The sequence below is a fragment of the Ictalurus punctatus genome, chromosome 4 (genome assembly GCF_001660625.3).
Source record: "Ictalurus punctatus breed USDA103 chromosome 4, Coco_2.0, whole genome shotgun sequence".
Taxonomy (NCBI): domain Eukaryota; kingdom Metazoa; phylum Chordata; class Actinopteri; order Siluriformes; family Ictaluridae; genus Ictalurus; species Ictalurus punctatus.
In genome coordinates, this window is record NC_071284.1 from 32,500,397 (window position 1) to 32,512,961 (window position 12,565).

At 37.0% G+C, this 12,565-nt stretch overlaps 2 protein-coding genes across 2 annotated transcripts; both read left to right on the forward strand.

Annotated features, from left to right (window-relative positions):
• Positions 1–1,125: 1,125 nt before the first annotated feature.
• Positions 1,126–3,995, forward strand: LOC124628113 (vomeronasal type-2 receptor 1-like). The gene is made up of 6 exons (XM_053678327.1): positions 1,126–1,214; positions 1,305–1,587; positions 1,679–2,251; positions 2,578–2,700; positions 2,880–3,003; positions 3,091–3,995. Exons 1-6 carry the CDS (start codon positions 1,126–1,128, stop codon positions 3,993–3,995), a joined length of 2,097 nt encoding a protein of 698 aa, XP_053534302.1.
• Positions 3,996–8,952: 4,957 nt separating this feature from the next.
• LOC128629588 (extracellular calcium-sensing receptor-like) lies at positions 8,953–10,791 on the forward strand. Its single transcript, XM_053678328.1, has 4 exons — positions 8,953–9,011; positions 9,311–9,596; positions 9,675–9,798; positions 9,884–10,791. The coding sequence occupies exons 1-4, from the start codon at positions 8,953–8,955 to the stop codon at positions 10,789–10,791; spliced, it is 1,377 nt and encodes a 458-aa protein (XP_053534303.1).
• The last annotated feature ends 1,774 nt before the right edge of the window (positions 10,792–12,565 follow it).

Sequence of the window (12,565 nt, forward strand, 5' to 3'; positions counted from 1 at the left end):
CTTTTGTGCTTCATCCATTTGCGAATAATCGCACCAACTGTTGTCCCCTTCTCACCAAGCTGCTTGGCAATTGCTTGTAGCCCATTCCAGACTTGTGTAGGTCTACAGTCTTGTCCCTGACATCCTTGGAGAGCTCTTTGGTCTTGGCCATGGTGGAGAGTTTGGAATCTGATTGATTGATTGCTTCTGTGGACAGGTGTCTTTTATACAGGTAACAAACTGATATTAGGAGCACTCCCTTTAAGAGTGTGCTCCTAATCTCAGCTCGTTACCTGTATAAAAGACACCTGGGAGCCAGAAATCTTTCTGATTGAGAGGGGGTCAAATACTTTTTTCCCTCATTAAAATGTAAATTAATTTATAAAATTTTTGACATGCGTTTTTTTTTATTTTTTTGTTGTTATTCTGTCTCTCACTGTTCAAATACACCTACCATTAAAATTATAGACTGATCATTTCTTTGTCAGTGGGCAAACGTACAAAATCAGCAGGGGATCAAATACTTTTTTCCCTCACTGTATCTTTGAAATAGTAGAATTGTTTTTTTTATTATTTGTTTGTTTGTTTTTCTGTATTAATTGTAATGGTACCTATATTTAATAAGTGCTTTAACCTGGTCAGGGTTGTGGTTGTGGCAGATCTTGAGCAACCATCCTGGGAACACTGAATGTGAGGTATGAAATATAGTTGGAAAATTAAATAAATAAATAAATATTTTTTTAAACTTGAATTCAATAAGAACTTTACAGTGTATATTAGCAGTGAAAATCACAAAAAATACTTTGTTTAAAAGTCCACATACTCTGGCATCCACTAAACATTATGAATATTCTGCAATGCACAAGAAGATATTGATACAATAAAACAGAGGGAACTATCTTGCCTCTAAGGAAAAGTCGATACCAGGAAATGGTGACACACCTCTAAGAACCAACCCACACCAGTATGGAGAGAAACTGTCTATAAAACAAGGAGTGCTAATTCATGTCCTATTTAATTTCCTGACCAGACATGTGCATACGTAATATATTTCATCTGTGTTTTCTGCTCTGTATACAAACAGGCTTTGCATGTAAGCTGCTAGCTAAGTTTGAAGTGCGAACTATGTTGAAGGAAGGAGACATTATGATAGGTGGCATTTTCCCAGTTTATTCAAGACAGGAGAATATACTTTTTTCATTTGATAACAAGCCACCAATGGCAGAATGTAAAGGGTAAGTAAAATTAAGCTGAAATATAACTGAGGATTAATTTACAAACCTTCTTTATTTTTGTATTGCTCATTGCTCTAATGTAACCCACAGATTTGACCTACGTGCCTTTCGTTGGACGAGGACCATGATGTTGGCAATAGATGAAATAAACCAAGATGATTATTTGCTTCCTAACATTTCTCTAGGATATATTATTGTGGACTCTTGTTCCTCTCCCACTAATGTTTTGAGAGCCGCCCTCACTTTGATGAGCACATCAGAGCAAACAGATTCTCAATGTCATCCACCTCCCATATTAGCACTTATAGCTGAATCAGGATCTACTCAGTCTTTAGTTGTGGCTGGGGCAGTTGGACCATTCAAAATGCCACAGGTAATGCACTGGTAATACTTATGCAAAAACTTTTAATGTGAAAGTGCAGATTATACAATGTGTTGATAATTGTTACTTTGTCCCTGAACAGGTGAGTTACTTTTCAACATGTGCATGTTTAAGTGACAAAACAAAATATCCTACATTTTACCGAACAATACCAAGTGACTACTACCAAGCAAAGGCTTTGGCTTTCCTTGTCAGACAATATGGATGGACATGGATTGGAGTGATACAGTCTGACAATGATTATGGACGAAATGGGATATCAGCATTCACAAAGGAAGTGGAGGCTCATGGGGTTTGTATTGCATTTGTTGGCACAGTTTTGCGTACATATCCCCAAAGTAAAATCCTTGAAGCTGTTGAACTGATAAAGCAATCAACTGTCAAAGTGATTCTTGCATTTGTGCCAGAGAGAGATATCTATCCTTTAATGAAAGAAGTGGTAAAACAAAACATTACAGGAATACAGTGGATTGGAAGTGAAGCCTGGGTAACTGCTGACAGTCTTTCCACACCCGAAATGTTCAAATATTTTGGAGGAACTATAGGATTTGTGGTCCGAAAGATGGCCATACCCAAATTGGCACCACTTCTCAAAGATATCACCCCTTATAATGATTCTGAGTCTGGTTTTGTCAGTGATTTCTGGGAAACATTGGTGGGCTGTAGGCCTCCATCTTCAAAAAATGATTTACATAATAGCACAAAAGTATGCTCAGGAACGGAAAAAGTTGATTACACAAACAAATTTTTTGATGTCACACAACTTAGAGTATCATATAATGTCTATCAAGGAGTGTATGCAATTGCACATGCCCTACACCAAGGGATGTTTTGTGAAAAGCCTGAAAGCAATGTCTCAGAACTATGTCTTAATACTTCACAGATAACCCCTACAATAGTGAGTTTTAACTGCAGTGAAGCATTAATTGGGTTCATAATGGAAACCTTTTCATTAAGTATGTTGTATTTTTTGTTCAAAAGGTAAATGAGCAGCTGAAGAAAGTACATTTTGTGGATGCATTTGGAGAGGTAGTGTTCTTTGACAAGAACGGAGAACCCCCTGCTTCATACGAAGTTATAAACTGGCAGCTGAGAGAAGGACAAGTGCAGCATATTTCAGTTGGCCATTTCAGCACCTCTGCAAATGGAAAATATGAACTTGTGATTAATGAAGACAAGATTATCTGGAGCACAGGAAATTTGGTAGTATAAGCATATTATAATTAAAAAGTGCATTTTTCTTTCATTCCATTACTCATTTAACATGTGCCCTACTGTCCCAGACTCCAAAAGCTGTTTGCTCTGAAATCTGTCCACAAGGCACAAGGAAAGCACAAATTAAAGGTCTACCTCTGTGCTGCTTTGACTGTATCCCATGTGCTGATGGCTCTATATCAAATACAACAGGTGAAGAGACCTGCTAACTAATATTGCCAAAATAATTACATTTTAGTAATCAATCATCTCTCACCATGCCATTTTCTACTTTAGGAGCAACAGACTGTATCAACTGTCCTGAAGAGTACTGGTCTAATGAACGAAAAGATAACTGCGTCATGAAAATAACAGAGTTTCTATCATACACTGAAACAATGGGGATTATTCTTATGGCCCTCTCCCTACTGGGTGCCTGTTTAACATTTTCTACTATGGTGGTGTTCATAAACTTTAGAGACACACCAATAGTGAAAGCAAATAATTCAGAGCTGAGCTTACTTTTACTTCTTTCTCTTATATTTTGCTTCCTCTGTCCTCTCACATTCATTGGTGAGCTAACAGTCTGGTCATGCATGTTGCGTCACACAGCATTTGGCATTGCCTTTGCCCTCTGCATTTCCTGTATGCTGGGGAAAACCATAGTTGTGGTAACTGCATTCAGAGCAACATTACCAGGGAACAATGTGGCAGGAAAGTTTGGACCACCTCAACAAAGGGCCATTGTGTGTTCATGCACTGCCGTTCAAATAGTTATTTGTATTCTGTGGCTAAATTTTGCTCCACCATTCCCTGATAAAGTCTTTGAGCAACGCAGTAAAAAAATAATTTTAGAATGTAACACGGGCTCAGATGCTGCATTTTATGCCGTTCTAGGGTACATTGGCCTTCTTGCCATAGTTTGCTTGGTCCTGGCCTTTTTAGCCAGAAAGCTACCTGATAATTTTAATGAAGCCAAATTCATCGCATTTAGTATGCTTATATTCTGTGCAGTTTGGATCACCTTCATTCCAGCTTATGTCAGCTCTCCTGGAAAGTATACAGTAGCAGTAGAAATATTTGCAATTCTGTCTTCAGCTTTTGGCCTACTCTTATGCATTTTTGTGCCTAAATGTTACATCATTTTAATCAAACCAGAGAGAAATACAAGAAAACATGTAATGGGGAAAAATCCCAAAAGTTAATTAATTGTAGGTTTTACACAGTGCTGTTCTGAATTTAAAAAAACATATATATTATATTTATGCGAAAATATTGTGTACAGAATCATGGTAAAATACATTGTTCTTACACAGACATTATAAACACTATAATATATGGCAAATTACTTCTGTGAAGCTCAGCTTACTCTGATACTATATTTTTAATCTAAATATAGTGAAAGGTTCAACAGATATAGATGCTACCTACAAATCCCAGTCCTGCATTATCTATATCATTATTAAAGTAATTAAAGTACATTATTTTCTTGTTTTACCTCATTTTTCATTATGTTTCCTCACACTTTGAACAGTTTGCATAAATATTCCCCAAATTGGTGTACAGATCATCATCAAATGGTAAAAAAAAAAATGTCATGATTAAAATTGGTGAAAATGGTAATAGGTCTTCAACTGTGTTTACTTTTTACTGTAAAATGGTCTTTCATACAGATTGTGGATAATATATTTTTGTGAGTTTTAAGAGTAGTGATCAGTGTAGACTGGACATAAAAATGAAAACCTTGGTGCACTGCTTGGATTCATCACTAGATTCTTATAGATTCAGTCTGTAATGTTTACTGTGCATAAATCTACAGTTGTGCCCTCTGTTGGTGAAATTGTAAAATTCATTGAAAAAATTGTACTTATAAAGCAAGCTTCAGTAATTGTCTGTTCTACTTAAAAATTTAAGTACTTGGTAATTGTCAGTCAGTTAATTACTTGTGTAAAAACAAACAAAAAAGTGAAATTATAACTTTTTAAAATAAAAATATTTAAGAAGTAACATACCAAAAAAGGGTTAGATTTTATCCTGTTTATAACGACACGGGACTATATACAGGAATTAAGCGTAGGAGCAATGTCTTTATTTTCAAACTTAAATCAGAACACAGTAAACGTGGTCAATACTGAACAGGATTAACTAGATTAAACATAAGACTGAAGTCTAGGCATTGCACGAGAACAGGACATGGAACTAAGACTGCTTTGCGAACGTAACGCATTAACCATTCAAACACTCCGTTAATATAAATACTGTGCGAAGTGCGCAGCCGCATGAGGGGTTTAAATAACAAACACAATCAAACAGAAGCATAGACACCTGGATTAAATCAAGACACACCCTCGAACATCAACCAATGCTTAAACAGGGGAAAAACCAAAAACAAACAAAAGGCGCGTTTTCATATGCAAAAGTCTCGTGCACGCACGATCTCTAAAGCTGCGCGTGCATGTCGACGCCACAGTGCCATCTGCCGGCGGGACCGTAACACTGTTAATGTAATTGAATGAATTTTGTCTAAATTAACATGTTTTTCTCAAGTCCAAATAGCTGTTGGCTATCTACCAAGAGAAATATTTATCTACTTAACTGTAGATAACTTAAAAATACATGATATTGGGAGCTAAACATATGTTTTTGGCAGGGTTGGGAGGGTTACTTTAAAAATGTATTCCGTTACAGTTACAAATTACTTCATAAAAAATTTAATCAGTAATCCAAGTATCACAATATGAAAGTAATGTAATATGATTACTTTTGGATTATTCAAGGTCACATATGTAAATAAAGTCAAGAGAAAAGCACTATGATCTAAAAGACATTTATTTAGAGCTTATTCTAGAGTGTAAAAACATGTTCAATGTTTGGATTTGTTTTAAGAAAATAAATAAATAAATGAAGAAATAAATGATCACTGTCCCTGATGCAGGTAACATTACATCACAAAAGTTAGGGTGACCATATTCTGGTTTTCCAAAAAGAGGACGATTTTTTCATGTCTAAATAGAGTTCAAAACAGTGTTACTATTAATGCAGACTTTAAGACATAAATATATATATATATATATATATATATATATATATATATATATATATATATATATATATATATATATATATATATATATATCAATTCCTACATTCCTTTGAATGTCCATGGAATAAAATAAAATATTAGATGCCACGAGTGTACCTTCTGCCCCCTCTGCCATCATTTAAACATTTGAATGGCCATGTAATACAACGTAATGTGATGACATGAAATTTAAAATGAGCTTATATAACCATGGGCATTGTTTCGACTCAGGACAACTGTCATTGGCTGCTATTGTCAAACAACTGTTTGTTGCCATACACAACAGTGCTTCATCTCCGTCTGTTCGCTGAGAGTAGGCTAATGGTTGAGAGGCAGAATTTGGCCAATAGTTGCTGCAAGCATTTTAGAATCAACCAATTGGTGTGCGAGATGGTGGGAATTACAGAGAGGGGCAATGCAGACATGTGCACACATGATGCAGTATTAGAACATAAGCACAGCATGATGAAACTAAAGCCAAACCCCAGATATTTTCTCAAATTTAGAAATTCCGGCCGGATACTTTTTTAAGGTCTGAAAAAGAGGATATGTCCAGGAAAACGAGGGCATATGTTCACCCTAACAAAAGCATTTCAGAGAACAATTGCGTTAATTTCTACCAAAGTAACTTTGTGCAAAATTTATTTGCACATGCATCACGGTGCATGGGGCAGCTGTGGATCAGGTGGTACAGCAGGTTGTCCACTAATCGTAGGGTTGGTGGTTCGATTCCTGGCCCACGTGACTCCACATGCCAAAGTGTCCTTGGGCAAGACACTGAACCCCAAGTTGCTCCAGATGGCAAGTTAGCACCTTGCATGGGAGCTCTGCTACCATTGGTGTGCGAGTGTGTGTGTGAATGGGTGGATGAGACACAGTCTTATATAGCGCTTTGGATAAAAGCGCTATATAAGTGCAGACCATTAACCAGGAGGTTGCTCATGTGACTGGCAAGGGAGAACCAGAACTATAATCAAGCAGCTGTCTATACTATGTTATGTCAAAAGATCAATTTCTTTGTTTTTAAATTAAAAAAAAAACTTATCCTGATAGTATTCCCATTTTTTACAAAATGTACCTGTAATCTGATTACTTTGTTTCTGACGTAACTGTAATGGATTATAGTTAGCATATTTTTGTATCCTGATTACACAACACCGTATGTGTGGCTTAGAGATGCCTTATTGGTTAGCATGTTTGCTTAGCCTCTCCTGAGGGTTTGATTCCCACATCCGCCCTGTGTGCACATAATTTGCACATTCTCCCTTTGCTTCGGGAGTTTACTCCGGATACTCCGGTTTCCTCTCCCAATCCAAAGACACGTGTTGTAGGCTGATTTGCATCTCTAAATTATCCATAGTGTGTGCATGTGCAATTGTGCCGTGCGATGGGTAGGCACCCCATCCAGAGTGTCCCCTACCTTGTGCCCCGCGTCCCCTGGGATAGGCTCCAGGTGCTCCCATGACCCTGTGTAAGATAAGTGGTACAGAAAATGGATGGATGGATGATGTATGTATGTATCTGTGCATATATGCATGCATGTGTAACCAGTCCGTTCTGCCTAGCCCTGCTACACTGTGGTGTGTTCTGGTGCACAATAGACACTGGACACCGGCGTATCCTGTTGAACTCAGGTTTATTCGTAATTTAAAAAAAACAGCCTTTTCATATTCTGTTACAAATGTCCACATACTAAAAATTATGGATATTCTGCAATGCACAAGAAAATATGAAAGCATGAAAATATGGAATATGAAGTATGTGGCAACTCTCTCATGTCCAAGAAAAAGTCAATACCAGACAAACTTGACACACCTCTAAGAACCAACCCACACCACGCGCAGTAAGCAGTCTATAAAACAAGGAATTCTCATTCTTGTTTCTTCAATCTGCTGACCAGACATGTGCAAACCTAATATATTTTATCTGTGTTTTCTGCTCTGTATACAAACAGGCTTTGCATGTAAGCTGCTAGCTAAGTTTGAAGTGAAAACCATGTTGAAGGAAGGAGACATTATGATAGGTGGCATTTTCCCAATTTATTCAAAACAGGAGAATATACTTTTTTCGTTTGACAACAAACCACCAATGGCTGAATGTAATGGGTAAGTTTAAAATATTATTTATGTGAAATAAAAAAATTAAATTTTATAAGCTTTCTTTACATTTGCATTTGTCATTGACCTAATGTCCCCCACAGATTTGGCTTACAAGCCTTTCAATGGATGAGCACTATGTTATTTGCAGTAGATGAAATAAATCAAAATGATCATTTGCTTCCTAATATTTCTCTGGGATATATTATTGTGGACTCTTGTTCCTCTCCTACTAATGTTTTGAGAGCAGCCCTCACTTTGATGAGCACATCAGAGCAAAAGGTCTCTCAGTGTCATCCACCTCCCATATTAGCACTTATAGGTGAATCAGGATCTACCCAGTCTATAGTTGTAGCTGGGGCAGTTGGACCATTCAAAATACCACTGGTAAAAAAAAAAAAAACAAACAAAAAAAAAAAACAATAATTATGCAAAAACCTTTAATGCAAAAAAGGCAGCATTATACAATGTGTTGATAATTACAACTTATTTGTCCCTGAACAGGTGAGTTACTTTTCAACATGTGCATGTTTGAGTGACAAAACAAAATATCCTACATTTTACCGAACAATACCAAGTGACTACTACCAAGCAAAGGCTTTGGCTTTCCTTGTCAGACAATATGGATGGACATGGATTGGAGTGATACAGTCTGACAATGATTATGGACGAAATGGGATATCAGCATTCACAAAGGAAGTGGAGGCTCATGGGGTTTGTATTGCATTTGTTGGCACAGTTTTGCGTACATATCCCCAAAGTAAAATCCTTGAAGCTGTTGAACTGATAAAGCAATCAACTGTCAAAGTGATTCTTGCATTTGTGCCAGAGAGAGATATTGATCCTTTAATGAAAGAAGTGGTAAAACAAAATATTACAGGAATACAGTGGATTGGAACTGAATCCTGGGTAACTGCTGACAGTCTTTCCACACCCGAAATGTTCAAATATTTTGGAGGAACTATAGGAATTGAGGTCCGAAAGATGGCTATGCCCAAACTGGCACCAGTTCTCAAAAATATCAGCCCTTATAATGATTCTGAGTCTGGTTTTGTCAGTGATTTCTGGGAAACATTGGTGGGCTGTAGGCCTCCATCTTCAAAAAATGATTTACATAATAGCACAAAAGTATGCTCAGGAACGGAAAAAGTTGATTACACAAACAAATTTTTTGATGTCACACAACTTAGAGTATCATATAATGTCTATCAAGGAGTGTATGCAATTGCACATGCCCTACACCAAGGGATGTTTTGTGAAAAGCCTGAAAGCAATGTCTCAGAACTATGTCTCAATACTTCACAGATAACCCCTACAATAGTGAGTTTTAACTGCAGTGAAGCATTAATTGGGTTCATAATGGAAATCTTTTCATTAAGTATGTTGTATTTTTTGTTCAAAAGGTAAATGAGCAGCTGAAGAAAGTACATTTTGTGGATGCATTTGGAGAGGTAGTGTTCTTTGACAAGAACGGAGACCCCCCTGCTTCATACGAAGTCATAAACTGGCAGCTGAGAGAAGGACAAGTGCAGCATATTTCAGTTGGCCATTTCAGCACCTCTGCAAATGGAAAATATGAACTTGTGATTAATGAAGACAAGATTATCTGGAGCACAGGAAATTTGGTAGTATAAGCATATTATAATTAAAAAGTGCATTTTTTCTTTAATTCCATTACTCATTTAACATGTGCCCTGCTGTCCCAGACTCCAAAAGCTGTTTGCTCTGAAATCTGTCCACAAGGCACAAGGAAAGCACAAATTAAAGGTCTACCTCTGTGCTGCTTTGACTGTATCCCATGTGCTGATGGCTCTATATCAAATACAACAGGTGAAGAGACCTGCTAACTAATATTGCCAAAATAATTACATTTTAGTAATCAATCATCTCTCACCATGCCATTTTTCTACTTTAGGAGCAACAGACTGTATCAACTGTCCTGAAGAGTACTGGTCTAATGAAAGAAAAGATAACTGCATCATGAAAATAACAGAGTTTCTATCATACACTGAAACAATGGGGATTATTCTCATGGCCCTCTCCCTACTGGGTACCTGTTTAACATTTTCTACTATGGTGGTGTTCATACACTTTAGAGACACACCAATAGTGAAAGCAAATAATTCAGAGCTGAGCTTACTTTTACTTCTTTCTCTTATATTTTGCTTCCTCTGTCCTCTCACATTCATCGGTGAGCTAACAGTCTGGTCATGCATGTTGCGTCACACAGCATTTGGCATTGCCTTTGCCCTCTGCATTTCCTGTATGCTGGGGAAAACTACAGTTGTGGTAACTGCCTTCAGAGCAACATTACCAGGGAACAATGTGGCAGAAAAGTTTGGACCACCTCAACAAAGGGCCATTGTGTGTTCATGCACTGCCGTTCAAATAGTTATTTGTATTCTGTGGCTAAATGTTGCTCCACCATTCCCAGATAAAGTCTTTGAGCAGCGCAGTAAAAAAATTATTTTAGAATGTAACACGGGCTCAGATGCTGCATTTTATGCCGTTCTAGGGTACATTGGCCTTCTTGCCATAGTTTGCTTGGTCCTGGCCTTTTTAGCCAGAAAGCTACCTGATAATTTTAATGAAGCCAAATTCATCACATTTAGTTTGCTTATATTCTGTGCAGTTTGGATCACCTTCATTCCAGCTTATGTCAGCTCTCCTGGAAAGTATACAGTAGCAGTAGAAATATTTGCAATTCTGTCTTCAGCTTTTGGCCTACTCTTATGCATTTTTGTGCCTAAATGTTACATCATTTTAATCAAACCAGAGAGAAATACAAGAAAACATGTAATGGGGAAAAATCCCAAAAGTTAATTAATTGTAGGTTTTACACAGTGCTGTTCCAAAATTTTAACTATTATATTTATGTGAAAATATGTTGTCCAGCATCATGGTAAAATTACAGTGTTCTACAAACATTATAAACAGTTTAATTGATTGTAATGAATACTGTAGTTTGTTACTTCTATGTCACTTCTATGGTCCAGATTTTTTCCAAAATAAACTGTCTGTTCGATACTTGAATAATAATATTTAATTTGCATACCAAATGAATAGTACAAATAGCATTATTTCCTCTCTGTAATCAAATGATATGGAAAAAATATACCTGTTACCAGAAACCCTTTTTATTAATTTTTGTCATCTATTAGGCTATGTTCACACAGCAGTCAAAAGGCCACATCCGATTTTTTTCTTCAAATGTAACCGATTTGTTACTTGCATCTGACATTTTCAGTTCTGATTTCAGCCACTTTCATATGTGGTCCTGAAAGCTGATATGATTCTGATATGTAGTAATGCCACTGTCTGTACATTGATTAACATTCGTCATCATTTTGTGCTAATGGGAAGGAAAGATGGAGGATTACAGTGGAGGATTTCAGTGAGAGGATCGTGAGTTAACAGACCTCTTAAACGTTTAGGGTTATGTTGCTGTACAAATAAAATTAGAAGGTACACGTCACAACCACTCCATGTTCTAAAAGATCTATCTCAAAAGTAATGGCTGAACATGGCCATAGGATAACCTGGCAGCAGTGCCAAAGGAAAGTTAAATGTTTAAAGGCAAAATTTAACGAAACCAATGATGTGAACCAAAGAAGTGGCTGCGGCCGAATAACATGCCCTTTTTACAGAAAATGAACTCATCACATAACAAATTGCTCCTTTGCAATGCAGGTTTAGGAATTCAGGAGCATGATAGCTAGGAGATCTAGGCTTTCTTGGGCACCAGCAGCACTGATTAGGTGTATACCAGGAGCCACGGTGCTGGACATAGCAAGTAACCTTAGGATTTTAGGCAAGCGTAGGTTTTCAAAGATAGTTATTCACTTAGGAGCTAATGATATATGCCTTTGTTAGTCAGAGGTTACTAAGTGTAACATTGTAGAGGTGTGTAAATTAGCAAAGGTGATCGCAGATGCAGTAACATGCTCTTGACCCATCCCAATGCAGGATGATGATGTAGTTCATGTTATGTTCACTGAATTGCTGAATGTAAAGATGGCGCTCTGAAAGTAATGTGGGCTTTATTGATAATTGGAGTAGTTTTGAGGGCAAAGCTGGCATTTTAGGGTGGGATGGTCCCACTTGAGAAGGTTCTGCTCTCATTTCTTGCAGCATAGTCTCAGAACAGGCCTCGTTTATTAGTAACAATCCAGTGCCAGGGCCAGTGAAGAGAGACAGGCTAATCAATCAGGCTAAACCGACACTCTGCTAGCTACCATGAGTCGTCACTCAGGTGCCACCATATTGAAACTGTATCTGTTCCCCAAGCTAAACAACAATGTAGAAAAACTCTGAAGTTTTGTTTAGTAATTAACATAAAATTAAATAAAACTGAATACACAGCCAATATCTTTGATCTGAAGCTAAACTTTTAAATTAAATCAATGCATTTGAAGTTCTTTATACTAGTATAACATATTTAGCCACAAAAATAAGTCTACCCAGTTGTTCCAACTAATTATTAATTACAGATGCCCATGGCCATATTCTAAAGTGAATTTGCGGATTTCATCTCAAACCTGGTTGTTTCTGTAGACAAAGCATTAATTATTGGAGACTTTAATATTCATTTTGATAA

Excerpts from the sequence above, each read along its gene's own strand:
- LOC124628113 (XM_053678327.1), top strand. The coding sequence starts at position 1,126 with ATGATAGGTGGCATTTTCCCAGTTTATTCAAGACAGGAGAATATACTT. Across the intron at positions 1,588-1,678 it reads GACCATTCAAAATGCCACAG|GTGAGTTACTTTTCAACATG; the intron begins GTAATGCACTGG and ends GTCCCTGAACAG. Across the intron at positions 2,701-2,879 it reads GGCAGCTGAGAGAAGGACAA|ACTCCAAAAGCTGTTTGCTC; the intron begins GTGCAGCATATT and ends CTACTGTCCCAG.
- LOC128629588 (XM_053678328.1), top strand. The coding sequence starts at position 8,953 with ATGGCTATGCCCAAACTGGCACCAGTTCTCAAAAATATCAGCCCTTAT. Across the intron at positions 9,012-9,310 it reads AGCCCTTATAATGATTCTGA|CATTAATTGGGTTCATAATG; the intron begins GTCTGGTTTTGT and ends ACTGCAGTGAAG. Across the intron at positions 9,799-9,883 it reads CTCTATATCAAATACAACAG|GAGCAACAGACTGTATCAAC; the intron begins GTGAAGAGACCT and ends TTTCTACTTTAG.